At 40.7% G+C, this 26,721-nt stretch overlaps 1 protein-coding gene across 1 annotated transcript in view; it reads right to left on the reverse strand.

Annotated features, from left to right (window-relative positions):
• Window positions 1–7,271: 7,271 nt before the first annotated feature.
• The window catches only part of rims4 (regulating synaptic membrane exocytosis 4), a 59,405-nt gene continuing 39,955 nt past the window's right edge, over window positions 7,272–26,721 (reverse strand). Inside the window, exons 2-6 of the mRNA XM_074649713.1 lie at window positions 25,423–25,567; window positions 14,926–15,038; window positions 12,586–12,687; window positions 11,776–11,915; window positions 7,272–8,354 (exon numbers count right to left, since the gene is read on the reverse strand). Coding sequence (XP_074505814.1) covers window positions 8,136–8,354; window positions 11,776–11,915; window positions 12,586–12,687; window positions 14,926–15,038; window positions 25,423–25,567 — 719 coding nt within the window. The 3' untranslated portion in view covers window positions 7,272–8,135. The remainder of the gene's footprint in view (window positions 8,355–11,775; window positions 11,916–12,585; window positions 12,688–14,925; window positions 15,039–25,422; window positions 25,568–26,721) is intronic.

The raw sequence follows: 26,721 nt of genomic DNA on the forward strand, positions 1-26,721 counted from the left end.
TAACTCAACAATAGAACAGTTTGATATGAAGAATCTGCAGATGTACTCGTGTATCAAACAGCGTGAACTCACAGAGACACGAGGACCGACGGCGACCTGTTGACAGCGCGCTACGTGGCGGCGGCACGGAAGGGGTTAAAATGATTAAACAATAGAAAGTTAATCAGGATGTTTCTATGTGGTCGACACACAAAGAGTTTCCTGGTTTTAATCAGAATCCTGTTCGGAGGTCGCGGCGGACGGACGGGTCCAACACGGGACTACGTACAACGTTACGTTACAAACGTAGTTCTTTAACCTGAACCACCTGAAGGGATGAACGAGTTCAACCACATTATAATCATAATAATAATAATCATAATAATAATCATAATAATAATAATCATAATCATAATAATAATAATCATAATAATAATCATAATAATAATAATAATAATAATCATAATAATAATCATAATAATCATAATAATAATCATCATAATAATAATAATAATAATAATAATAATACTCATAATAATAATCATAATAATAATAATCATAATCATAATAATATCATAATTATAATAATAATAATCATAATACTAATAATCATAATAATAATAATCATAATTATTATAATAATAATAATAATCATAATAATCATAATAATAATTATAATAATAATAATAATAATCACAATCATAATAATCATAATTATTATAATAATAATAATCATCATAATAATCATAATAATCATAATAATAATCATAATAATCATAATTATCAGAAACTAAAGGAGGATTATTGGAGGAACTAAAGGAGGATTATTGGAGGAACTAAAGGAGGATTATTGGAGGAACTAAAGGAGGAGTATTGGAGAAACTAAAGGAAGATTATTGGAGGAACTAAAGGAGGATTATTGGAGGAACTAAAGGAGGATTATTGGAGGAACTAAAGGAGGATTATTGGAGGAACTAAAGGAGGATTATTGGAGGAACTAAAGGAGGATTATTGGAGAAACTAAAGGAGGATTATTGGAGGAACTAAAGGAGGATTTCTTGAGCAGATTTGGGGTTGAAGCTCAGATGAGTTGACTGACTAAGTGTGACCTCACAGAGGAAGCTGAGAGGGAATTTAACCAGAAACACAAGTTAAAAATCTCCGCTGGGTTCACCAAACCTGAAACCGGTCTCCTCTGGAGGTGAAGTGGGACGCTCTGTACGAGAGGATCCACCAGACGGTGTGCGGAGGAAACACTTTCATGAGTTTTGGGATGAGGAAGGTCTCTTAGGGGAACCAGAGGAGATGTGATGCTTTTGGGATCCAGCAGCCGGCGTTCCATAACAGCCACAGAGGAGCTTCATCTAGCCTTCATCATCATCATCATCATCATTCTCCTCCTCCTCCTCCCGGAGACAACATGGTATGATATGTGTCTAGAAACGTTCACACTGTCTCTCTAACAGAGGAGGACACACACAGAGTGTCTCTCTCTGTGGAATCAGAGGACTTCAGAGGACAAAGATAAACTCAGGACAGAAGTTTCTCTTTTAAAGAGCTTCGAAGGGATTTCTACCCAGATTCACTTGTTCGGTTGATCTTCTGCAACAACAGACAGAAACTCTTTGTGTGAATGATCAGAGACACCAGATAGGCCATCCCTAAAAGGTCAACTTTAAGGTTCAGCCTGTTCTCACACACCATTCGAAGCTATACCTACTAAAAGTAACGCGCTGTAATACGTATATACCCCACGAAATCAATTTGTATGTAATCCACGTAATCGTGAACCAGGAAGTATAAAGACAACAAACGCCGGGTGGGTCTAAAAACACCAGACTGTCACCAGGAGACCTATATTGGTGCCCCGTGTGAGGCCAGAAGTAAACGTTGATTTATGTGTCACGTAAATTCCGTACTGAAGTTGCACCCTTCCGTAGTTATTTTAAGTTATTTTATCCTAAAACAAATTAGTTTCTTGTGAAGACGGAAGTATACACGTAACGAGCGGTTATTGACACGTGTTGCTGGACATTCGTAGGAGAACGCACAAAAAATAAAGAACTTTTGTTGTAAGAATACGTTAATCAACGTTAGCTCAAAGTGCACCGATGGCCGCACATACATGCACAAAAACATGTTGTTGTACAGCAGTAAGGACAGTCAGTCATGTGAATGATGCACGTGAACTAAATTACTTGAGGAGCAACAGGATGCAAATCATTGTGAAATTATCCTTAAAATAACATCGTGGCGTCGCCCGCGGGAGCCGAGACTCAAAAGTAGCCCAATGTTGAGAAAACTTCTGGAGACGATCAGTTACCAGAATTACTGTTGTTTTCTAATAACTTCAATCTGTGCTCATCATTCTGTCTGTAACACGACGTCTCCAGAGGTTTCTCTCTTATGCACCAAACCACCGTATGACTGAGTAGTTCTGATGGAAACAATCTGGCGCTGCAGAAGATCAACCTAAAAGAAAAGGAGCCCATCAGGACTCCAGAACAGTTCTTACAGACGGTGCAGACGGATAGATGGAGAATGTTCTTTAGTTTTGTTCTATTTGACTCTATAGATTATAGATTGAAAGCAGAGGAGCATTCGGTGCATTCAAACAGCGATAAAGAAACAACAGTGTGATTTTTCTAAGAAAATGAGTCTTGTTTAGAAACAGGTCAGAATATTTCATCTACTCTGCCAAAGTGTGTTTTTTTTTGCTCAGTTTGTTGAGCTAAGCCCACACCAAGGAGTGGGACAATACACAAATAGTCAATATCAGTATATCAGAAATTCATTAAGAACAAATATAATCATTTCCATACAGTAGATGACACGTAAATAACTCTGAGAAATGGGTTGAAACGGTGACACTGGAAAACATTTTTTGCGTCGTTTTGATGACTTTATGTGACAATTCTTAGTCCGTAGCCCTGACGACATGTACAGCGGTGTGTTTAAGGCCTCTACTTACATTACAATTAGTAGTAGTACAGAATTAACATCCATGTGGAGACACAATCACATCACGGGTGAATGCAGAGAAACAATATATATGTCGACATCTATGAGCTTGTTGGTTTTCCTTCAGCCGGGCGAACGAGAAGCTTCTGATGACCAAAACTACACAATCGTGTTTTAATCAACAAACATTAATAACTCTTATTATTAATCCTGCCGGCAATGTGGCCGTTTATTTTGTCTCTCGCCCAAAACAGTTAGAGAAGAGCATCTTCCTGCACCTGTAACCGTCACAGAATACCCATCATGCACCGCTGGATCGCCGAACTATCGTTCAGCCCGTCGCACAGCAGCTCGTCACATAGTCACCAAACTTAACGTCCTGATTATATATCACATTTCTTTAGTGATGGTCAGCACCAAATCAACTCGTATGTAATCCACGAATAGTCACTGTGAACCAGGAAGTATAAAGAGTGGTGGAGAGGAAGAGGTCGGGAGGGACGCTCACCAGGAGACCGGCGTTCGTGTCCCGTCAGAAACCAGAAGTCAACGTTGATTTATTTGTCACGCAACTTCCGTACTGAAGTTAAAACACTTCCAGAACCACCATCTTTACCTAAAGATAACTAAGTCGTTTTATTTTGAAAAAAACTGGAGCCGAAATTGACACGAGCATCACGTGTTGCTGGACATTCGTAGGAAAACGCACGAAAAATACGTTGTCAAAAGTCGTGCTGAGCGTCACAAAAAAAAGGAAATTGGTGTCTCCGGAGCTGCCGTGAGACGGTGTTGTGTTGCTGCCGTTCAGAGGAACGTCTTTTTATAGCTTTTAAATGAACAATCAGCTCTTTGTGAATGTTGTTTAATGCTTTATAAACTATCTATGTATATATATACAGTATATAAATTAGTGAATGTGGTACAGGCAGCTGCTGCAGGTCAGACGTTGAGAGATGAGGAACTTCTATGACAGTTACCGCTGCAACTTTACATTTCTAACTGTCTTTGTGACTAAATCTCTCATGAAATATGAATACTTTTGTTTGAGTCATGTCTTTACTCTACTTCTGGTCGCTGATAGAACATTTACGTGTAAACTTTCCTCTTTCGTTGGTCCTTAATCGGGAATTCAGCCCTCAATATAACAATATATGTTTACATTTTGGCACAAAAGAACACTGACAGAAACACATTCCTCTGATCACAGTAAGAGGAGTTCATTCATTTTAAATATATTTATATATATCATATAACATCACCTCAGTTTTAAGAACAGTCCCCTTTAGTTCCAACTACCAGGCAGTCGTTATTAATTAAAACTTAGATTAAAGTTCATGCTACTCGACGTCATTTTAAGTCGTGAAAAATGATCCCGCATTTTCCACATCAGAAATGTTTCTGTTACATGTTATCATATATTTCATCTCTTTCTGAGGTCATTCAGAGACCACATGACTCTCTGGAAGAACTTATGGAAAACAACAGACATGGTTTAAATGACGTCTTAACAAGTGATTTCTGTTTCTGCGTTCAGACACTTCTAACTATGTTCACATGTTTTAAATCAATAAATCAATAAAGTTTCCTCTCTGGACGTGTTTCAAACAGAGACGTCACGATACCACAAAGTTAGTAGTTGATACCAACACCAGTGATTTTCGACGATTCTCGATACCAACTCGACACCGCGGTAACAAACTAAAGTAAAACAATAAGTCATCACGTGTTCTACAACGTCCACTCCTCTGGTGAGAGTCAAACAGCTCATAACTTCCTCTTTATTACTCTTTATTATTATTATTATTATTATTATTATTATTATTATTAATACAAACAGCGTCCAACTAAATTTCAGCTCAAAACCGCGTCGCGTCGCAGAACTGTCGCAGAGCGTCACCGCAGGGCATCGCAGAACCTCGTCGCATCGCGTCGTCGCAGGGCGTCGTCGCAGGGCGTCGTCGCAGGGCGTCGCGTCGCAGAACCTTCGCAGAGCGTCACCGAGCGTCGTCGCAGGGCGTCGTCGCAGGGCATCGCAGAACCGTCGCAGAGCGTCGCCGCAGCATGTTCAGATATTCCGATAGAAAACAACACAATCAAACAGATTTTGTCGCTGACACTCACGTCGCATTCAGTTCGGACAGTAATACATGTAAAATATGTAGACGACACACAGCGTCCCAACACACGTTTTCTATCGTCCGCGGGACGCCGTTGATCTGAAGCCCTGACGGTTCCGACGTTACTGCTGAAAAACGAGTACCGTCACGTTTCCAGAAGTTTGGCATCAACAAAGTTACGGGTTCTCGTGACATCCCTAGTTTCAAAAGTCCTGATATAAATCTATATATATATATATATATATATATATATATAAAACATCTGCTACAAGATGACCTAACTTGTCTTGTGAAACATTCTAAATGATAAATGTGTCTGCAGTGAGAATCACCGGCTCAGATCGGTCATTCTCCGGTTCCATTACTGAGCAGCGACCGGACAGATGTTTGATTATTGCTTTACAGAATGAAGCTGATGTGTTTAATAAATAAATACAGTATTAATATTAATATTAATATCCCTGCAACGCTGCTACTGGCAAAAACAGAGGCCACTTTTGCAAAGTTTTTTTTTTTCTTGGAGTAAAATTACTCCAAATTGTAATTTAATTAAAATATTAGTTGATTAGTAAAAGAGAAATTTTGTTCTGAAATCTTGAAAGTTAAAAAACAAAATTTTTTTTTGTCTTATTACAGAAGTCAGTAAACTGTGAATGTGATTAAACTGCTACATATATAAGGTATTTATTCCTCCGTTAACGTTGATCTGACTCTCTGCTCTCCGGGGAGCGTACAGCTCATGCTTAGTCTTATCAAGTAGGCTGCTAATTAATCATTATTAGTTTTAATCAGTCATGCGGATGCTACCAGCTAATGCTACAATCTTACGCTAACTAGCGAGGAGATCCCGTCACTCCCTCCGACTGTTAACATTATTATATCAACTAAGTTATTATTATTAAAGATGAACTTTGGCTCACTCCAAAAGACTCTAACAACCAGAATATATATACACATAGAAAACACATTAAGAACCATAAAGTGCCCAAATGAAATATTTACTTATTTAATATATAAATGTCTCTACAGTGTGCACGTCAGTGTGCACGTTGTGTTCCCTTTAAATTCATCCTATTGTTGAGTCCCTTTTTTTAAATCTGTAGAACCTGACGAGGTCCAGACAGACGCTTTGTTTGGATGATGCAAAGTACATTTCATGCTTCCTTCTTTCCTCTTCCTCCCTCTCTTCATCCCTCTCTCTCTCTCCTCTTCCTCCCTCTCTTCCTCCCTCTCTTCCTCCCTCCATACGGAGTGGTAGCGTGGTTAATCACCAGGTTGCCGTGGCGGTCGCTGTAATTTAGAATAGGAGGCTGCTCTGCTCGGCCTGAATGCCGTCAGAGATGTTGTGAGCGGTTCTTTCTGTTCCTCCTCACTACAGCAGAAGGGAACTGAAGAAGAGGAAGGAGAAGACACTTGCTGGTAGAAATTGGCACAGTAGAAACTGTTATTAGATGACTGTTAGCCAAGAAAGAGAAGAGGAATCTTAAAAATCTACTTCTAGACTATCAGAGCATTCAATTAAACTGTGATAAAGAGCGAGTTATCGGCCCGACGCCGTCAGCCAGGCTCCGTCATCACTACAACAGGTCCAACACCTCCCGCTGCAACGACCAGCTGGACATGAACATTCAGAATAACACACAACACAATTTAACCACACAAGGACGAAACACTCCCAACAGTTCAGACCCCGTTCACACCTGGATGCTTCATGCCGGTTGCATCTAGATTGTATCCTGATAAAGTTTAACCTCGGATGAACTCCGACATTAAGGTGGCGATATTTACCAGAAAAAACATGCAAATTTGGAAGATTATAAAGTCATGAATTTAAGACGAATTTAAGACTTGGATATACTCTGAGATTGAACGCTGCAGTTACCCAACTAACCCTAACCCCTAACCCAACTAACCCTAATCCAACTAACCCTAACCCTGCAGGTAACTAACAGCAGTAACCCAACTAACCCTAACCCAACTACACCTAACCCAACTAACCCTAACCCAACTACACCTAACCCCACTAACCCTAACCATGCAGGTAACTAACCCTAACCCTAACCCTGCAGGTAACTAACCCTAACCCTAACCCTAACGATGCAGGTAACTAACCCTAACCCTAACCCTGCAGGTAACTAACCCTAACCCCAAACCCTAACCCTAACCCTAACCCTGCAGGTAACTAACCCTAACCCTAACCCTAACCCTAACCCTGCAGGTAACTAACCCTAACCCTAACCCTAACCATGCAGGTAACTGACAGCAGTACTCAGGTGGAGATCCAGATGCTTCCAGAAGATGAACGGGGCTTCATTCACACCTCCACTCAGAGTACCAGATGAACTGAACACCGAAGGGCCAAATGTGTGACACAAAAAACAAAAACAGCTTTGAAACCAAGATGGTTGGTTTCAACAAATCAGTTCTACATAGCTTTAAAGCTATATATATAAATGTATATATATAAAGTCCTCTGTAGTGAGATCCGTTGACCTTCAACCTGCGTCTGAAACAGTCTGAGGGGCGTCTCACTTTGTCTTCGGACTCGTGGACGGACAGATAACACTCAGGAGCCGTCCGGCCCGTTAACGAGGATGCTGAGAGACAACGAGACGTCCCGGGGGTGAGAATCAAATGTAGCGTGTAGCTGAAGCGAAGCCGAGCCCGCGGTGCGGTGCGGTCCCAACAGGATGTGATCGATGTCCTTTGAAGCTCCTCATTAAGCAGGTTTTTGTTTTTCTCATCAAAGAGACGTGAAGGGAGCAACGTCTTCCTGTGAGTCGGGAGGGAGGTCGGTGCAGTAACAAAAGAAATGTGCTTCCTGTGAGTCTCAGGAAACAGATACGATATCAAAAGAACTACAGCACATTTCCAACGAGAACGACCTTCTAGTTGGTGAAGCCGGTTCCCAACCAGCCAATCAGAGCAGTGATTCAGTCCAGGTGTGGTTGGACCCGTCAGAGTGCCGTTGAGTGAGATACTGATCACCTCCCTGCTCCAGAGGCGGTGCCGCCTGGCGGACCCGGCGCCGGGCTACAGGCTGTATAACAATGTGTCTGCGATGGAACTAAACGAGTCTTAAGATCGCTCACAGCACGGCCCGATGGTGCTCTCCAGGGACATCTGGGACGAGTGGCGGATGAGCGGCGCCATCGTCGGGTCCACCATGGAGGAGGTAGGGAAGAGCTTGTACCAGCCAATCACCATCGAGCTGAGGTCCAGCTCCTCCAATAGGATTCGAGCTACGCCCATGAAGCATTTGCGGTCCATCCGTCCGTAGTTTCCCCAAACGATCACCTACGGAAGAGAAGAAGGTGGCGAGGTACACGTTAGGACGAACACATTCTCTACTCATGCCATATTAACAAAATATATATATATATACTATATGTCAAAGCAGATTTATTATAAATAATAAGAAAGGCTCTATTAGTGCACTTTATTTCAGCTTTACACCAAATGTGCTGCAAAATGCATCATTGATATGAGATATAATAATAATAATAATAATATCCTCCGTACAACACCCAAAAAACAAGCTCTGGTTTTATAAAGAAACCCAGATGATACCTGGACCAGAACACGACACCGACATACATGTTCACACTAACGGGTGAACGGATTACAGCCGCTGATCGCTCCATGATGCACATCCACTAGGCACCGTCTCAAGGTCCGATTCACAGCAGATATGGAGCCGATGATACGACAGCGTGAACACGCCCAGAAAGGTTTCTATGTGAACTGGACTGTTTTGCTCCAAATGTCTGAATATCACCTGATTTAGATGAACTCAGCACCGGAGCACCAAGATGCTTTTTGATTGGCGGCGCAGTTAAGTTGCATTCACACCAAAGCATTTGGTTTACTCGCACGAGTTGGAGCGCCGCCATCATTTGTTCGTTCCTCTCTCTAGACCGCCTGAGAAGAGGAGGAGCTCCAGAGACACCGACAACTTTCCCTCCATCAACCATGGAAGAAATAACCTGTTAGTTCTCCTCTGTACATGTTGGTGAAGTCCCAGATACGCCGTCGTGTCTGGGTCCATAACATCAAGAGGCCCTTGAATCATGCACATAAAGCATCCACACATGGATCCCCTACGACGGCAGAAAAACAAGCCAGCGTGTTGCATTGAAGTGAGGATGAGTGGAGAGAGAGAATGGATGGAGGGATGAAGGTGAAGTGAGGATGAGTGGAGAGAGAGAATGGATGGAGGGATGAAGGTGAAGTGAGGATGAGTGGAGAGAGAGAGAATGGATGGAGGGATGAAGGTGAAGTGAGGATGAGTGGAGAGAGAATGGATGGAGGGATGAAGGTGAAGTGAGGATGAGTGGAGAGAGAGAGAATGGATGGAGGGATGAAGGTGAAGTGAGGATGAGTGGAGAGAGAATGGATGGAGGGATGAAGGTGAAGTGAGGAGTTGGAGCAGATTCATCTGGACGGTCTCCATAAATCAACCAGATGGTCAACAGAACTTGAGTTCACTTCTGGTCTGAGGCTGATTGTCGTAGTTTGGCTTAGTTCCAGTGAAGGGTAGTCTATATATATTATATATTATATATTATATATTATATATTATATATATTATATATTATATATATTATATATTATATTATATATTATATTATATATATTATATTATATATATTATATATTATATATTATATTATATATATATATATATGTATTACTGCTACAGCGTAGCGGATTAAATACTGGACTAATCTCCCTTTAAGGTCATTTAGAACAGATAAAACATGGGATTAATGGTGATGAACTATGGACGATCATATGATCAATTTGAATTAAATCTTAATTAAGTTAAGTTCACCTGTCACAGGTTCTCGTCACCAGAGTCAGAATATGAAGAAAAAGGACTTTGACTGATATAAATCACAATCTCAAACACTGACACACAGACTTGACTGTAAAGCAGCGATGAGTCTGTGTTCATTTCGCCTGTTAGAGGCTCACACATGAGATGCAGATATTTAACGTACATTTATCAAACTTAACACACCACAGATACATAAAGAAACAAGAACACAGCTGACGTATAAAATACCAACAAATGCTCCTCAACAGAGTGAAAGCTCTTCTATGATGTAAGAACACAGGCTGACCAACATTAAATAAACGTGTTGAACATCATCTGCTTCCATCTGAACCAGCTGATGTTCTCACACCATCACATAATGAAGTAAAGTCAGTCACGGAGTCGGCTGACGAAGGACTCTGAATGAATTGTCCGCGAGCTCTTCGGCATTTTGCTTTGCTAAATCAGGAAGAGACAGATTGAGAAGCGCTGCTGATTTCAGAGGTTCTCCTGATCCAGTGAATGAGTCTGATGAAACTGGGAGGACAGCAGATCATTAACAGCGAGGCGTTGAGTGGCTGCAGGCCTCTACGCTGACAACACACCGCTGTTTCTAGCTGCTGACTGAGCTAACCCGACATACATACACGTCATAACATGTGTACATGTCGGTGTTGTGATATTAAACATTGCGGTAAGAAAGAAGGAACAAATACAACAATGAATAAATACATTCATTCTGACTGAACATGAGACAATAATGAAGGAAAAGAGATGAAATAAGGAATGAACGAGAGAAAGAAAATGATGTGATGAGACTAGAAAGGCTTGAAGAGAAGGAAGGAAGAGATAGACGTCACAACGTCACGTAAAACAACGCCACGTAAAACAACGCCACGTAAAACAACGCCGCTTAAAACAACGTTGTGTAAAACAACGTCGCGTAAAACAACGCCGCATAAAACAACGCCGCGTAAAACAACGCCGCGTAAAACAACGTCACGTAAAACAACGTCACGTAAAACATCACGTAAAACAACATCACGTAAAACAACATCACGTAAAACAACGCCACGTAAAACAACGCCACGTTAAACAACGTCACGTAAAACAACGCCACGTAAAACAACGCCACGTAAAACAACGCCACTTAAAACAACATCACGTAAAACAACGCCACGTAAAACAACATCACGTAAAACAACGCCACGTAAAACAACGCCACGTAAAACAACGCCACGTAAAACAACGCCACGTAAAACAACATCACGTAAAACAACGCCACGTAAAACAACGCCACGTAAAACAACGCCACGTTAAACAACGCCACGTAAAACAACATCACGTAAAACAACGCCACGTAAAACAACGCCACGTAAAACAACGCCACGTAAAACAACGCCACGTAAAACAACATCACGTAAAACAACATCACGTAAAACAACGCCACGTAAAACAACGCCACGTAAAACAACATCACGTAAAACAACATCACGTAAAACAACGCCACGTAAAACAACGCCACGTAAAACAACGCCACGTAAAACAACGTCACATAAAACAACGTCACCTAAAACGTGACGTGAAACAGCATCACGTCACGTTGAATCCTGAGGACTCAGATGATCTCCTGACTTCTCCTCAAGCGCCACCTTGAGGTCCACTTATTGGTGGTTCTGAGTTAAATTCTTAACAACTAGCAGACTCTCTCTCAGGAGACGCTGTTCAGGTGAAACCAGAAGTCAATCAAACAGATTGAAGTTCGTGACTATTTCACAAACTGCCGTGAGACTGAGTTGGATATTTGCCATTTGATCCGTCTCAAACTCTAAAAGCTGAAAACAGTTTAATGTCTGTTTGCTGGTTCGTGAATCAGTCGGCCATGTTGGTTTATCTCACCTGCACCACTTTCCCCTGCGGACTCTCAGAGAAGACCAGGACCTGGTTGTAGAGCGGATCCAGAGACTTCCTCACTGACTTGGTCTTCTTCTTGGCCACACAGCTGCCGTTCTCCAGGAGGTAAACCTTGATGTAGGCCGCTGAAACCACAGCACACGGAAACGTTAGTGTTAGGGTTAACTCCTGAAAACACCTTTTCCTCCTTTTCACTTCTGAATCTTTCATTTCATCAACTGAGTTTTTACAGTATATATATATATATATATATATATATATATATATATGTATATCAGGTCAGGTTTAAACTGTCTGGTGCTGCGTGTCGTGTCGTGTCGTGTCGTGTCGTGACGTGTCGTGTCGTGTCGTGCCGTGAAGTGACGTGACGTGACGTGTCGTGACGTGACGTGACGTGTCGTGACGTGCCGTGCCGTGCCGTGCCGTGCCGTGCCGTGACGTGTCGTGTCGTGTCGTGACGTGACGTGACGTGACGTGTCGTGACTTGACGTGACGTGTCGTGACGTGTCGTGACGTGCCGTGCCGTGCCGTGCCGTGCCGTGCCGTGACGTGACTGTTGGACCAGACATTGATGTGACATCACATGATTGTGAACAGGTGACGTGACGTGACGTGTCGTGTCGTGTCGTGACGTGTCGTGTCGTGACGTGACGTGTCGTGTGGGAACCTCAGTGTTGGACCAGACATTGATGTGACATTCCATGATTGTGAACAGGTGACGTGTCTAAAGGTAAAGTGACCTCCTGTAGAAAACACAGCTGTGATTCCTTTCATCAGCGGACTAGAGAGGCTCACCTGGAGGTCCCTTTGAACCTGGTTTCATAGTGAGTCCTCTGGCCTGGACCACCTCCACCTCCAGACCCCCGTTCCTCTCCATCAGACCGATCTCTACGTCACCTGGACGGACACAGACAGGTGCAGTTTAACAAAGAGGACGGAGGAGGTGAAGCTGTTATTCTGGCTTTTATATGATGATGAAGGTTTGTGAGGTGTCAGAACAGTTTACATCCAGTAACATAAATATACCCATATATATATATAATATACACATACTGTTTATATATAATATACACATACTGTATATATATAATATAAGGATCTAAATCCTATTGAACATCTGTGGAAGGAGCTGAAACATGCAGTCTGGAGAAGGCACCCTTCAAACCTGAGACAGCTGGAGCAGTTTGCTCACGAGGAGTGGGCCAACATACCTGTCGACAGGTGCAGAAGTCTCATTGAGAGTTACAGAAATCACTTGATTGCAGTGATTGCCTCAAAAGGTTGTGCAACTAAATATTAAGTTAAGGGTACCATCATTTTTGTCTAGGCCAGTTTCATCAGTTTGTTTTTTAAAATGATTCTGTTGAACCATAATTCAAAAACAATGTCTGATTTTCATTAGTTAATTTTCAGTACATTTTTATTTATTATTACTTTTGTCAGTTTCAAGTTATTTCAGTGACCATTGTGGGTTTTTCTTTCTTTAACGGAAGGGTACCAACAATTTTACCTACGTGTGTAAACAAGATTTACTTCTGCTGTGAAAGTCTTCTTTTTACTTTAGTAACATATTTGTGAATTAAACTTGAGCGGAACTCAATATGGCCTTTTAATGGGTGATGGACAGGTTTTTAGCCTCTTTTAGCTCCTTGTTTCTGTTTTATTTCATGGATACTATATGATTCATCAACCTCGTTAAAGGTAAAGACGGTAGAGCGTCTTTAGAAAGTGACAGAACTCAGATGACGTTGATGAAGTTATATTCTAGGTTCTGTGATATTATATAACGTTGGACCGGACAGCAGGTTCTGAGTGGAGCCGGTCCAGTCCGTGTCACTGTAGTCGGCCCAAGGACGCTGTCCGGCTGCCAGCGAGGAAACTGACCCACTTCCAGTAGATCCCTGCTGCGGCAGCCGGCGCTCCTCTTCCCGTACAACCAAACTATATTTTTGTTTTTTTCTAAACCTAATCAATCAATCAATCAATCAATCAATCAATTTGTTTTTGTTTCAACTTACAACGTTAACCGTGTATTTAAAACTGTTTAAAACGTTTTAAAACTGCTTAAAACTGCGACCGTAATCTGGGATGAAATACCGTCTGTTTCCCTCAGAACGTCATTGAGAAGCAGTTTAGTTGTAGGGAAGGGAAGGTGATGCTGTGGGAGACGGGATTGGCTGGTATATATCCAGGATAGTTTAGTGTCAAGACGAGACGATGACGAGACGGCACCGATGTCATTAAACACTCACAGCGATGATATCAAACATGATATATCGTTGACTAACATAAAAAACGTCTCTTTAGTTCTGTCACATTCCACCTTCTCTTCCCCTCTCTCCATCTGAAACATCCTGACCTTCCACCTTCTCTCACCGTTCTTCATCATTCAACCTGCGTTCTTCATCACTCAACCTGCGTTCTTCATCACTCAACCTGCGTTCTTCATCACTCAACCTGCGTTCTTCATCACTCAACCTGCGTTCTTCATCACTCAACCTGCGTTCTTCATCACTCAACCTGCGTTCTTCATCACTCAACCTGCGTTCTTCATCACTCAACCTGCGTTCTTCATCACTCAACCTGTGTTTTCCATCAGATAATAAGATAAAATTACATTTATACAGAAATGTTGAATATAATCTGATGACTAAACAGATTAAATTAAAACTGGATTAAACGTTTTGAGTTGTTGTCGACTAAAACTATGAAGGATACAAATGACTAAAATGTGACTTAAACTAATCAGCATTTTAGTTTTAAGACTAAGACTAAATCTAGAATAGCTGCAGTATATATACTGTATATATATTTATATATATATATACGGTCTCTGGGGACGATGAGAGGAACCCCGGTAGGACACAGCTCTGATTTATGAGGAGCTTTTTTGCCGATGTTTAATAATTCCAGCCGTCATTTGGTGACGAGAGAATAAGATGTTTCAGGGGGAGAGTTTCCGAGGCTTTTTACCAAATAGAGTTGATAGTTGTGACCCTCCAATGTGAATCCCTTTCCTTCTCAACTTGGAGATAAAGGATTACGTTTTGAGTGTTCCATCTTCGTTAAGAGATAAACTGCTGAGGGGCTCATTGAGGGAAGAAAGCTTTGTGACTTTAACATGTCCTTTCTCACCCATCGATGTGGTCGCCAGCGTCTGTCGCCCAACAAACTGAGCGGGTCCCATCCCGTCCAGGAAGTCGCTGAACTGTGCGTCCGATGCCAGACACATGCCGCTGTAGTTCAGGCTGCAGAGAGAGGAAGAGGCAGACGAAGAGTTAAACGTGACCAGGCAGCTCTCGTTGTTCTTCAATCAGGTAGAAACAGAAAGTCCGACTCTGGCAGAGGAAGAAAGAATACAAGAGAGGAGAAAACAGAGACCACACTGAAATAGTCTGGAGGCTTTACGCCCAGGACACACAGGGAACGTCAGGAGCACGTGGTGGCTGCGTGGTGGCTGCATGGCGTGTAGGCTGCGTGGCGTGGTGGCTGCGTGGCGTGTAGGCTGCGTGGCGTGTAGGCTGCGTGGCGTGGTGGCTGCATGGCGTGTAGGCTGCGTGGCGTGGTGGCTGCGTGGCGGCTGCGTGGCGCGGTGGCTGCGTGGCGGCTGCGTGGTGGCTGCATGGCGTGTAGGCTGCGTGGCGTGGTGGCTGCGTGGCGCGGTGGCTGCGTGGCGGCTACGTGGCGGCTGCGTGGCGTGGTGGCTGCGTGTTCACACCAGCTGTGTTTCTGCTGCTGCTGTCAGCTCTTTCTTTCTACATATAGTTTGTCTTTTAATGTCCGTTCCATTTTATTATAAATGTCATTTATATTTATTTTAGTCAGAGAAAGGTTCAGAACCGTGTGGTAATTTGTAAATAATAGTAATAATCCACCATTAAAACTCCGTACTATATTCATTCATGGAGCTCTGCAAGTCACTGCATGTTCTACAACACTGCCTTGCACATATTTCAAATTAAAAGCCTTGTGTTAACAAATGAAGGAATTCTATCTACAGAAAAAACGCTTGAGGGCTTTTATTTTGAAATGAAAGCAGGAAATGTTGATTTAAAAAGAAGTCTTTACTTTTTTTCATGTCCGTAACATTTTCTACAGATACAGACATGTAATCTGTAGTAATGTTGCTGGTATTATGTTAATATACAGTCAATAGATCACCTTCACTGTCTGTTGTTGATGTAAACCGCGCGGCTCACGGCAAAAATAGGCGAGACCTCGAATCTCTAAAAGAGACGCAGCCGAGCCGCGCGGGCAGTGTGGCTGCTCTAACCTGTTAACACGGACGCCGGAATAAAAAACAACAGGCAACGCAGCCGCCACGCGCTGCTGACGTTCCGTTAGCTAACGGTTAGCACATGGTTAGCTAACGATTGAGTTTTACTCCGGTGAGTATGTTTATAATGTATTATAATGTTATTATATGTTTTTAATGTATGTTTATTATATGTTATTAATGTATTATAATGTTATTATATGTTATTAATGTATGTTTATAATGTATTATAATGTTATTATATATTTTTAATGTATGTTTATAATGTATTATAATGTTATTATATGTTATTAATGTATGTTTATAATGTATTATAATGTTATTATATGTTATTAATGTATGTTTATAATGTATTATAATGTTATTATATGTTATTAATGTATGTTTATAATGTATTATAATGTTATTATATGTTATTAATGTATGTTTATAATGTATTATAATGTTATTATATGTTATTAATGTATGTTTATAATGTATTATAATGTTATTATATGTTATTAATGTATGTTTATAATGTATTATAATGTTATTATGTTTTTAATGTATGTTTATAATGTATTATAATGTTATTATATGTTTTTAATGTATGTTTATAATGTATTATAATGTTATTATATGTTATTAATGTATGTTTATAATGTATTATAATGTTATTATGTTTTTAATGTATGTTTATAATGTATTATAATGTTATTATATGTTATTAATGTATGTTTATAATGTATTATAATGTTATTATATGTTTTTAATGTGTTTATAATGTATTATAATGTTATTATATGTTATTAATGTATGTTTATAATGTATTATAATGTTATTACATGTTTTTAATGTATGTTTATAATGTATTATAATGTTATTACATGTTTTTAATGTATGTTTATAATGTATTATAATGTTATTATATGTTTTTAATGTATGTTTATTATGTATTATAATGTTATTACATGTTATTAATGTATGTTTATAATGTATTATAATGTTATTATATGTTATTAATGTATGTTTATAATGTATTATAATGTTATTATATGTTATTAATGTATGTTTATAATGTATTATAATGTTATTATATGTTATTAATGTATGTTTATAATGTATTATAATGTTATTACATGTTATTAATGTATGTTTATAATGTATTATAATGTTATATGTTATTAATGTATGTTTATAATGTATTATAATATTATTATATGTTATTAATGTATGTTTATAATGTATTATAATATTATTATATGTTATTAATGTATGTTTATAATGTATTATAATGTTATATGTTATTAATGTATGTTTATAATGTATTATAATGTTATTATGTTTTTAATGTATGTTTATAATGTATTATAATGTTATTATATGTTATTAATGTATGTTTATAATGTATTATAATGTTATTATATGTTATTAATGTATGTTTATTATGTATTATAATGTTATTATGTTTTTAATGTATGTTTATAATGTATTATAATGTTATTATATGTTTTTAATGTATGTTTATAATGTATTATAATGTTATAATATGTTATTAATGTATGTTTATAATGTATTATAATGTTATTATATGTTTTTAATGTATGTTTATTATGTATTCTAATGTTATTATATGTTATTAATGTATGTTTATTATGTATTCTAATGTTATTATATGTTATTAATGTATGTTTATTATGTATTATAATGTTATTACATGTTATTAATGTATGTTTATAATGTATTATAATGTTATTACATGTTATTAATGTATGTTTATAATGTATTATAATGTTATTATATGTTATTAATGTATGTTTATAATGTATTATAATGTTATTATATGTTATTAATGTATGTTTATTATGTATTCTAATGTTATTATATGTTATTAATGTATGTTTATAATGTATTATAATGTTATTATATGTTATTAATGTATGTTTATAATGTATTATAATGTTATTATATGTTATTAATGTATGTTTATTATGTATTCTAATGTTATTATATGTTATTAATGTATGTTTATTATGTATTCTAATGTTATTATATGTTATTAATGTATGTTTATAATGTATTATAATGTTATTATATGTTATTAATGTATGTTTATAATGTATTATAATGTTATTATATGTTATTAATGTATGTTTATTATGTATTATAGCAGCCCTCTTCCTTCTTCAACCTTCATCTCTCTCCTCGTCTCTACTTGGTTCTAATTTACGGTTGCCTGTCTTTATTCATCCCGGCTCTGATGAGCTGACGTTAGCTGCACATTTAAGGAGGCAGGTGTTTTATTTTCTATACCAGAAGGATTTAAATGACCAACAGCTCTGTCTTCACTGTTTAATGAAGAAACAAGGTTTTAAAATATTTACTAGATTGTTCCAACAGTCACAACGGCTCACATTTCATATGAACCTCAGCCTGAGGAGCCCGGAGTCTCTCTCCAATAAGATTAACACGCAGAATCACTTAGCCTAGATTAGTCCGTTCTGCAGGCGTTAGCAAACATTACATTATGGCAGGTCATTTATAATACGTATCCATACTTATGATGTCTCACTTACATTTATTTATGTTCACATGTGCGTTTCCATTCTGTGTGCTGTAGAATATACATGGACTTATTATATTCAAGATATTCGGTTAAGATAAACTGTAATGAGGTAAAACCCTGCGTAAATGTGTGTGTGTGTGTGTGTGTGTGTGTGTGTGTGTGTGTGTGCGTGCGTGCATGTGTGTGCGTGTGTGTGTGTGTGAATGTGTGTGTGTGTGTGTGTGTAAAGAGTGCTGACATGCAGTAAATCCTGCAACATTAGCCGAGTGGGTATTACTGGGTGATAAAATCCTGAGCTTTAGATTATAATATTGGTGTGTGTGAGGCACATCTGGGGATTACACAGCTGTTTAAACCGCGAGCTGCAGGCCGACGACACACTGGGAATGTTCCTAATATTCAAGGTCCTACGTTATTCAGGATTTATGATTATGTTCGAACTGTTCAGCATCATTTACGTTGTTTCAATGAATGTGAAGTCAAAGCCTGGTTTTATTAGTTAAAGTGAATGAAGGTGAAAACTTAAAGGGACTGAATCAGAATGTGTTGTTAACAGCAACACCTGTGGCTGTTAAGTCAACTAAAGTCAGCGTCCTGTTGCTGGCGCTTGTGCTCGCTCTACATAGACATGAAGGAGCATCGCTCAACACAGTGAGGAGACACACGTCAGCTAAAAGCACAATATCACTCTATATTTCAGCTGCTTGGCAGTAATGTTAGCTGACCAGACCAAGGTCTCTCCATGAATCAATGCTGATCCTAGTGTTGGCTTTTCCCGCCTCAGCCTCCCGACCGCGGCCGGAGGGAACGGGGGAGACGATAACGTTTCTCTCTGCGGAGCCCCGTCACTTCACAAGACACGGGAAACCTCTGTTGGTCTGGAGGAGCTGCAGCAGTTATTTCTGCACAAACGTCCACTGAACATTCACTAGATATTCTCACAGCTAAACTAACTCTTCTGCAGTGTGGAGTGAGCAGCATGCACGTGAGAGGTGGAGAGAGAGAGAGAGAAGGAGCACGGTGTGTGAGTGAAGGCAGGCAGAGGAGCAGAGGAGCAGAGGAGCAGAGACTCCGGTCCTGGAGACCAAAGCTACGGTCTCCCCCGCGTCCTCCGACCGCGGCCAACACTGTTTAACAGCTTCACTAGATACAACCAAGAGGTTTTGGTGCTTCACTGGAGTTTGTGTTGGAGTCTGAGTCTGAACAGCGTAGACACACGAGAGACCATGAGACACACGAGAGACCATGAGACACACGAGAGACCATGAGACACACGAGAGACCATGAGACACACGAGAGACCATGAGACACACGAGAGACCATGAGACACACGAGAGACCATGAGACACACGAGAGACCATGAGACACCGACCAGCAATGAGTTATACGTGTTAGAAGTTACTAACAGGAGCTTTAACACAGGACACAAACGAAAAGCTGCTTGTAACGGGAAACAAACGGCGGTCTCCTGGGGGAAAGTCCCGTGTTTGTTCAACCCATCCATGCACTCCGGCCTCCTCCCTACACCGTCATCCTCCCTACACCGGCCTCCTCCCTACACCGTCATCCTCCCTACACCGGCCTCCTCCCTACACCGTCATCCTCCCTACTCCGGCCTCCTCCCTACACCGTCATCCTCCCTACTCCGGCCTCCTCCCTACACCGTCATCCTCCCTACTCCGGCCTCCTCCCTACACCGTCATCCTCCCTACTCCGGCCTCCTCCCTACACCGTCATCCTCCCTACACCGGCCTCCTCCCTACACCGGCCTCCTCCCTACACCGGCCTCCTCCCTACACCGTCATCCTCCCTACTCCGGCCTCCTCCCTACACCGGCCTCCTCCCTACACCGTCATCCTCCCTACACCGGCCTCCTCCCTACACCGGCATTACAAACAGATTTGTGAAACGTAATCTGCGACAAAATATTTCCCTTGAAACGTAATTCACGATGCAGTTCGGTTGTTTGGGAACAGGGTCGAGCATTTTATAGTCACTGAACAGAGAACACAATGTGTAATACAACATTATTATTATTATTAGATTCCTTACACACATACAGCAAACCATTCCTGTTCAGCACCGTCAGCACGCACACACGCACGCGCACGCGCACACGCACACACACACATTGTCCTGCTCCTGAATTGCCCGGACCATAAATCAATAAGCTCATAAGTGTGATTGGATGGCGTTAGCTAACAAAGTGCTTATTCATGGCCGTGCACACTCGGGCACGGAGCTTTCCAATCAGCAGACTGAGTCAAACAGCTGATGGAAACACAGACGGACAGGAAGACGAGCGGCGGTCTGCTGCTGCTGATTTAAATAAGGTTGTGGTGCAGCTCAGTTGAATGATTCAACGGTAGTTTCCCTTGGTGGAGTCGGAGCCGGTAGCTCAGAGCACATGAAGAGATTTACATTTCAACCACTCAGCTCCTCCGTCTGGATCAATCAACACATCATAACATGATTATGGAACATCTTTCAGACATTTTCTAACTTTAAATTCAGCCAGAGAAAAACATCTCTGGTTAAGGCAACGGTTGTGATGCTTCCTAGAAAACTAAACTACCATCCATCCATAATGTCTATCCGCTGATGTTGTGTTAAGTTCAGTTTGTAGAGAACAAACGGTGTGTTACGTGCAGCGCTATGTCGGTGTTGTTGTTTCTGTCCTGTGTCTCTCAGGTGCTGTCCTTCCACCTCTTGTGCAGCTGTGAGGGACGATCAATAATAAAGACAGAGGGTTTGTGTTATGGGGTTAATGTTAAAGTTTTAATGTGTAGAGTAAGGAAATATAAAATGTACCGTACGGTCAATAACAGTGTGATGTTAGTGTGCACGTAGACGTCGTCAAATTATAAAAAATAATAAAATAATTCCCATCCAGAATTGAGCAATAGGGTAGTTTGTCCCTTACAGGACACCGTAGTTCAAAAGTTACGTGGGGATGCCATCTTTTTCTTGTTTACTTGTCTGTATTGCTTCGTAAGGTGAGCATGACGGCCCGCATCATAGTACAGTATATGAATGAAAAACACACTTCCTGTTAATCTTTTTCTACTAAATGTATAATTGAGATGTTGCCTTTCACTTAGTGTTATTATAGATCTGTTTTATATGTAAGTAGTGGCCGTAATGTTGGCTTGTTACCGTGTAGAGCAGAGCAGCCTCTCTAATGCAGGCGGGAGAATTAGCCTGTTCACTTATTGTTTGCTAGCTGTCTTGTTTCATTTAAATTATTTTCACGTTAGATTTTACGTTAAGAGTGCCTTATATCATTTTATGTGTTGTAATTTACTTTCAGTGTTTAGTGTTTATTTTTGTATTAGAATATTTTTTTTCATGGACTTTACTTTTCTTTATTGCTTCGTAAGGTTGTGGACGAACAAGTGAGATGACAGCCGATGTTGTGGACAAATAAAGTCTTCCCGGTCTCAACCACAATCAGAAAGACTGTGCTGGTGTTTCCCTTAATCTGCACCACACCCATAACACAACTAGAAACACAACGCAGAGTCCCAGGGTGTGCAGAGAGGCTCCAGCACGTGGGTTACATATATATATATATACTGGAAAAACAATGTAGTTAACTTGTGTTTGGTGGATTATTTCTCTGTTGTATCAATGCTAATGGTCATTGTATTCTACATGGTTGGAAAGCCTGTTTATTTACCTTCACAATGATGTCACACTTGTAAGGATCATGCATTTGTGGGATGAGCAGCACAGCTGATGATGTGGGGAGCGCCCAAGAACAATGTTCCAAAATGCTCCGTCAATGGTAAACAGTGTATTCTCATAAGGCTACCAGGAAGCCTGCAATGACTGCCCTTCACCATCAGGCCCGTTGGCGCTGGTGTCGACAACACAGACAATGGGACCTGAACATGTGGGGGAATGTCATGTTCAGTGATGAGTCCAGGTTCTGTCTGCCAAAGTTGGATGGCAGGTCAAAGTATGGAGACGACGTGGAGAACGCTATGCTGATTGTTGAACCGATGGAGTAACAGCTTCTGGTGGGGGCAGTGTCATGGTGTGGGGGGGGGGCATCTCCCTCACTGGCAAAACAAGGCTTGTCATCATTGAAGGCCATCTCAATGCAGGGAGATATCGGGATGAGATTCTGCAGTCAGTGGTGATCCCATATCTCCACAATCTGGCACCTAACTTCATCCTCCAAGAAACCAACGCCCCCCCCCCCACAGAGCCAGGGTTATCACAGACTACCTCCACAATGTGGGAGGAGAGAGAATGGAACGGCCTGCCAAGAGTCCACACCTCAACCCAATTCAACACTTGTAGGATCAGCTTGGGCGTGCTGTACGTGTTACGCTGGGGCCACACAGCGCGCTTCAGGCTCGCCTGACGGCAGCGTCACGTCGTGGCCGCGTCATGCCCACCTAGGGTGTTCACACTAGACGCGAGTTACCCACGTCTCGGGAGCGTCCCGGAGCTACCTGTCAGCTGTGTTTTTGCTGTTGCTGACAGCCCTTTCTTTCTACATAGAGTTTGCCTTTTAATGGCCATTTAACTTCATAATAAATGTGATTTATATTTATTTAAAAAAAGGGTAAGAACTGTGTGGTAATTTGTAAATATTATTAAAAACAAGCAAATAAATTCATACATAAATATTAATATATAGCCCATATAAATCCCTCTTCACTGACAATGAGGAGGGATTTATATATATACAATGAGGAGGGATTTCTATGGGCTATATATATATATATATATATATATAAATCCCTCTTCATTGACAATGAAGAGGGATTTCTGTGGGCTATATATATATATATATATATATATATAAATCCCTCTTCATTGACAGTGAAGAGGGATTTATATATATACAATGAGGAGGGATTTCTATGGGCTATATATATATATATATATATATATAAATCCCTCTTCATTGACAATGAAGAGGGATTTCTGTGGGCTATATATTAATACAAAAAAATAAATAAATACATTAGTAGTAAGAGAGAGCCTACAGCAATCCCTCTTCACTTTGACTGGCACAGTTTTAAACAACATTTCCAGGGGGTTTCGGGTTCCTGTTCTACAGCATTCCAGGTTGCGGCTTTTATCGAAAACGACTTAATTTACATCTGGGGCGGGACAGCAATTTACATTATAAATGCTGATGTTCCGACATCTCAGGCAACTTGGAGCTTTTCACCACCTTGTTGCTGAACTGCGCCTTGATGGAGAAAAACACCTGAAGTATTTCAGAATGATAAATATAAGTAAAGTGTTTTTTTTTTTTTATTATTATAAAACAAAGCAAAATAAACAGTTTTGTTATTTGTTAACCTTTAGAAAACGAAAATTATTATTAAATATCTTTAAAAAAATTAAATAACACCTCTAAAAGAAAGAACAATAAAGTTACGTGGTGTTTGTTGAGAGAGAGAGAGAGAGAGAGAGAGAGCGAGAGAGAGAGAGCATCGGAAAAATACTGCCAACTATCACCTGATGTTCTTATAACCTATTAACCCAGTCTATTATATGTATAGCATATGTAGGGTTTCTGCTATGACTACTACAGTGTTTACATAATTAAAAGCCTGTACTATATTAACTTGATGGAAACCTGCAAGTACACCACTGCTTTATTTAGAGTATTTCAGAATAAAAGCATTGTGTTAATGAATGAATGATTCTGTGCACTAAAAACGCTAGAGGACTTTTATTTTGAAATCTAGAGAGGAAGTGTAAAATATTGATGGTCAGTGACATATTCTACAGATGTCTAGACATGGAAACTGTAGTAATCTTGCTCATATACTGTCAATAGATCACCTTCACTGTCTGTTGCTGCTGGGAGACGCAGCCGAGAGGTAAGCGGCTTGCGTGAAAAATAGGCGAGCCTTCTATTCTATAAAATAGACGCGCGTCTGACGTGCGTCTCATGCGGGCAGTGTGTCCACTCTAACCTGTTAACATGGACGCCGAAATAAAAAACAACACGCGACGTTGCCGTCACGCGAGCATGAAGCGCGCTGTGTGCTCCAGGCTTTAGAGTGACCAACGCAACCTCGCTGGCTGACCTGCAACCAATCCTGGTTGAGGAATGGAACGCCATCCCACAGTGTTCACACCAGCTGCGTTTCTGCTGCTGTCAGCTCTTTCTTTCTACATAGAGTTAGCTTTTTAATGTCCGTTTCACTTCATTATAAATATCATTTATATTTATTTTAGTCAGAGAAAGATTCAGAACCGTGTGGTAATTTATAAATAATAGTAATAATCCACCATTAAAACTCCGTACTATATTCATTCATGGAGCTCTGCAAGTCACTGCATGTTCTACAACACTGTCCGGCACATATTTCCTTCATTTGTTAACAAATGAAGGAAAAAAAACGCTTGAGGGCTTTTATTTTGAAATGAAAGCAGGAAATGTTAATTTTAAAATAAATCTTTACTTCTTTTTCATGTCCGTAACATTTTCTACAGATAGACATGTAAACTTGCTGATATGATGTTAATATACAGTCAATAGATCACCTTCACTGTCTGTTGCTGCTGTGAACCGCGCGGCTCGCGGTAAAAATAGGCGAGACCTCAAATCTCTAGAAGAGACGCAGCTGAGACGAGATGAGACGCAACTGAGACGCGGGCAGTGCGGCTGCTCTAACCTGTTAACACGGACGCCAGAATAAAAAACAACAGGTAACGCAGCCGCCACGCGCTGCTGACGTTGGCTGCTGACGTTGGCTGCTGCTGGCGTCGGCTGCTGGCTTTAGACTCCAGTTTGTGTTTGTGTTGAGGAACCGGAGCAGGACGAGTTACTTACTTCCCCTCGGAGCCGTAGCTGTTCATGCTGTCCTCTATAGACTCGTGGCTGGCCTGTCGGACGGTCCGGCTGGGCATCTCTACGGCCAGACCCGTCTCTGTGCTCCTCTGGATGCCTCCCTTCAACTTCCTGCCCTCCGTATCCACTGCAGGGAGACAAACACAAACACAAACACAAACACACACACACACATTCAGCTGCTGTACACGTGTGGAAATGGGTTTATATCCACCACAGTAGATGAAATATGTCTATAAATACTGAGGCCAGCGATGGAGTTGATTGTTTGGTAACAAAACTGAATATTGGAAAGCATCTCCCCGTTTGTGTCTAAAGCGTTCAGTCAAAGCTGTTTATGCGTTCATCCCGCCGTGACCTCGGAAGAAGGACAACCGCGGTGATGAGAAATCATTTTAACAAGGCCAAGGACAAAAGCACCCGGTTTCTCCTCAGAGCAGAGACATACATCTCGTTGCAAAATAGACCACGAAATCAATGCTCGGCACACTTAATGGGGCCGATGTGTGGCTGCAAGGTGTCCTGAGTGTGTCTGTGTTGATGGAGGTCGAGTTTATAATGAAGTCCTCCAGTAACAGGTCTCTAACCTTGTTTTCAGGACAGGACAGGAAAGTTGTTTTCCTTTAATAGTGAGAACAGAGACACATGCACTATTTCTGTAAAATGATAATGCGTGTTTTACTGCGAGTTTTCTGACTGAATAAACTCCACTAAATGAGCGGATTAAAGTTAAAGTCAATGTATTTGTGCCTCTCCGGAGGTGTTAGAGTTCCTGTGTTCCAGCCACAGATGATGTCTGACTCTCTCTTTCTCCACAGACAGTTTCAGTCACCTTAATGGAAAGAAAGATGCTTTAGGAAGTCTGACACACACGAGCACAGCGGCATGAAGTAAGTTCTGCAGTTATTACAGAGCGACCTAGAACGGTGCTATTTCTATCGTCCACTTGGGACGGGATGCTGGCAGATTTGGGTTACTGCTTCTGCTTCCTGCCTGGTTCCATATGATCAGTTATAGCCAGCGTTAGTGCTACAGCATGCACAGCAGCACGGTCATACATCAACAGTAGTGTCACTGCAGCCCAGTTCAAAGGTCAAACACCTGGGATATCAGTAGGCTGTGGCGGATACACCTGCATTTACAGTCTGCATTCAGCCGACGCCGTCATTCAGATTGATTTAGCATGATGAGCTTTAGAGGGACATAAGCCTAAAACTCATCGGATTACCAGCAATGAAAATTGGGTCAGGATGCACTTTTAATGCTTGTGAGTAGCGAGCA

Source organism: Sebastes fasciatus, chromosome 1, assembly GCF_043250625.1.
Source record: "Sebastes fasciatus isolate fSebFas1 chromosome 1, fSebFas1.pri, whole genome shotgun sequence".
Lineage (NCBI taxonomy): Eukaryota > Metazoa > Chordata > Actinopteri > Perciformes > Sebastidae > Sebastes > Sebastes fasciatus.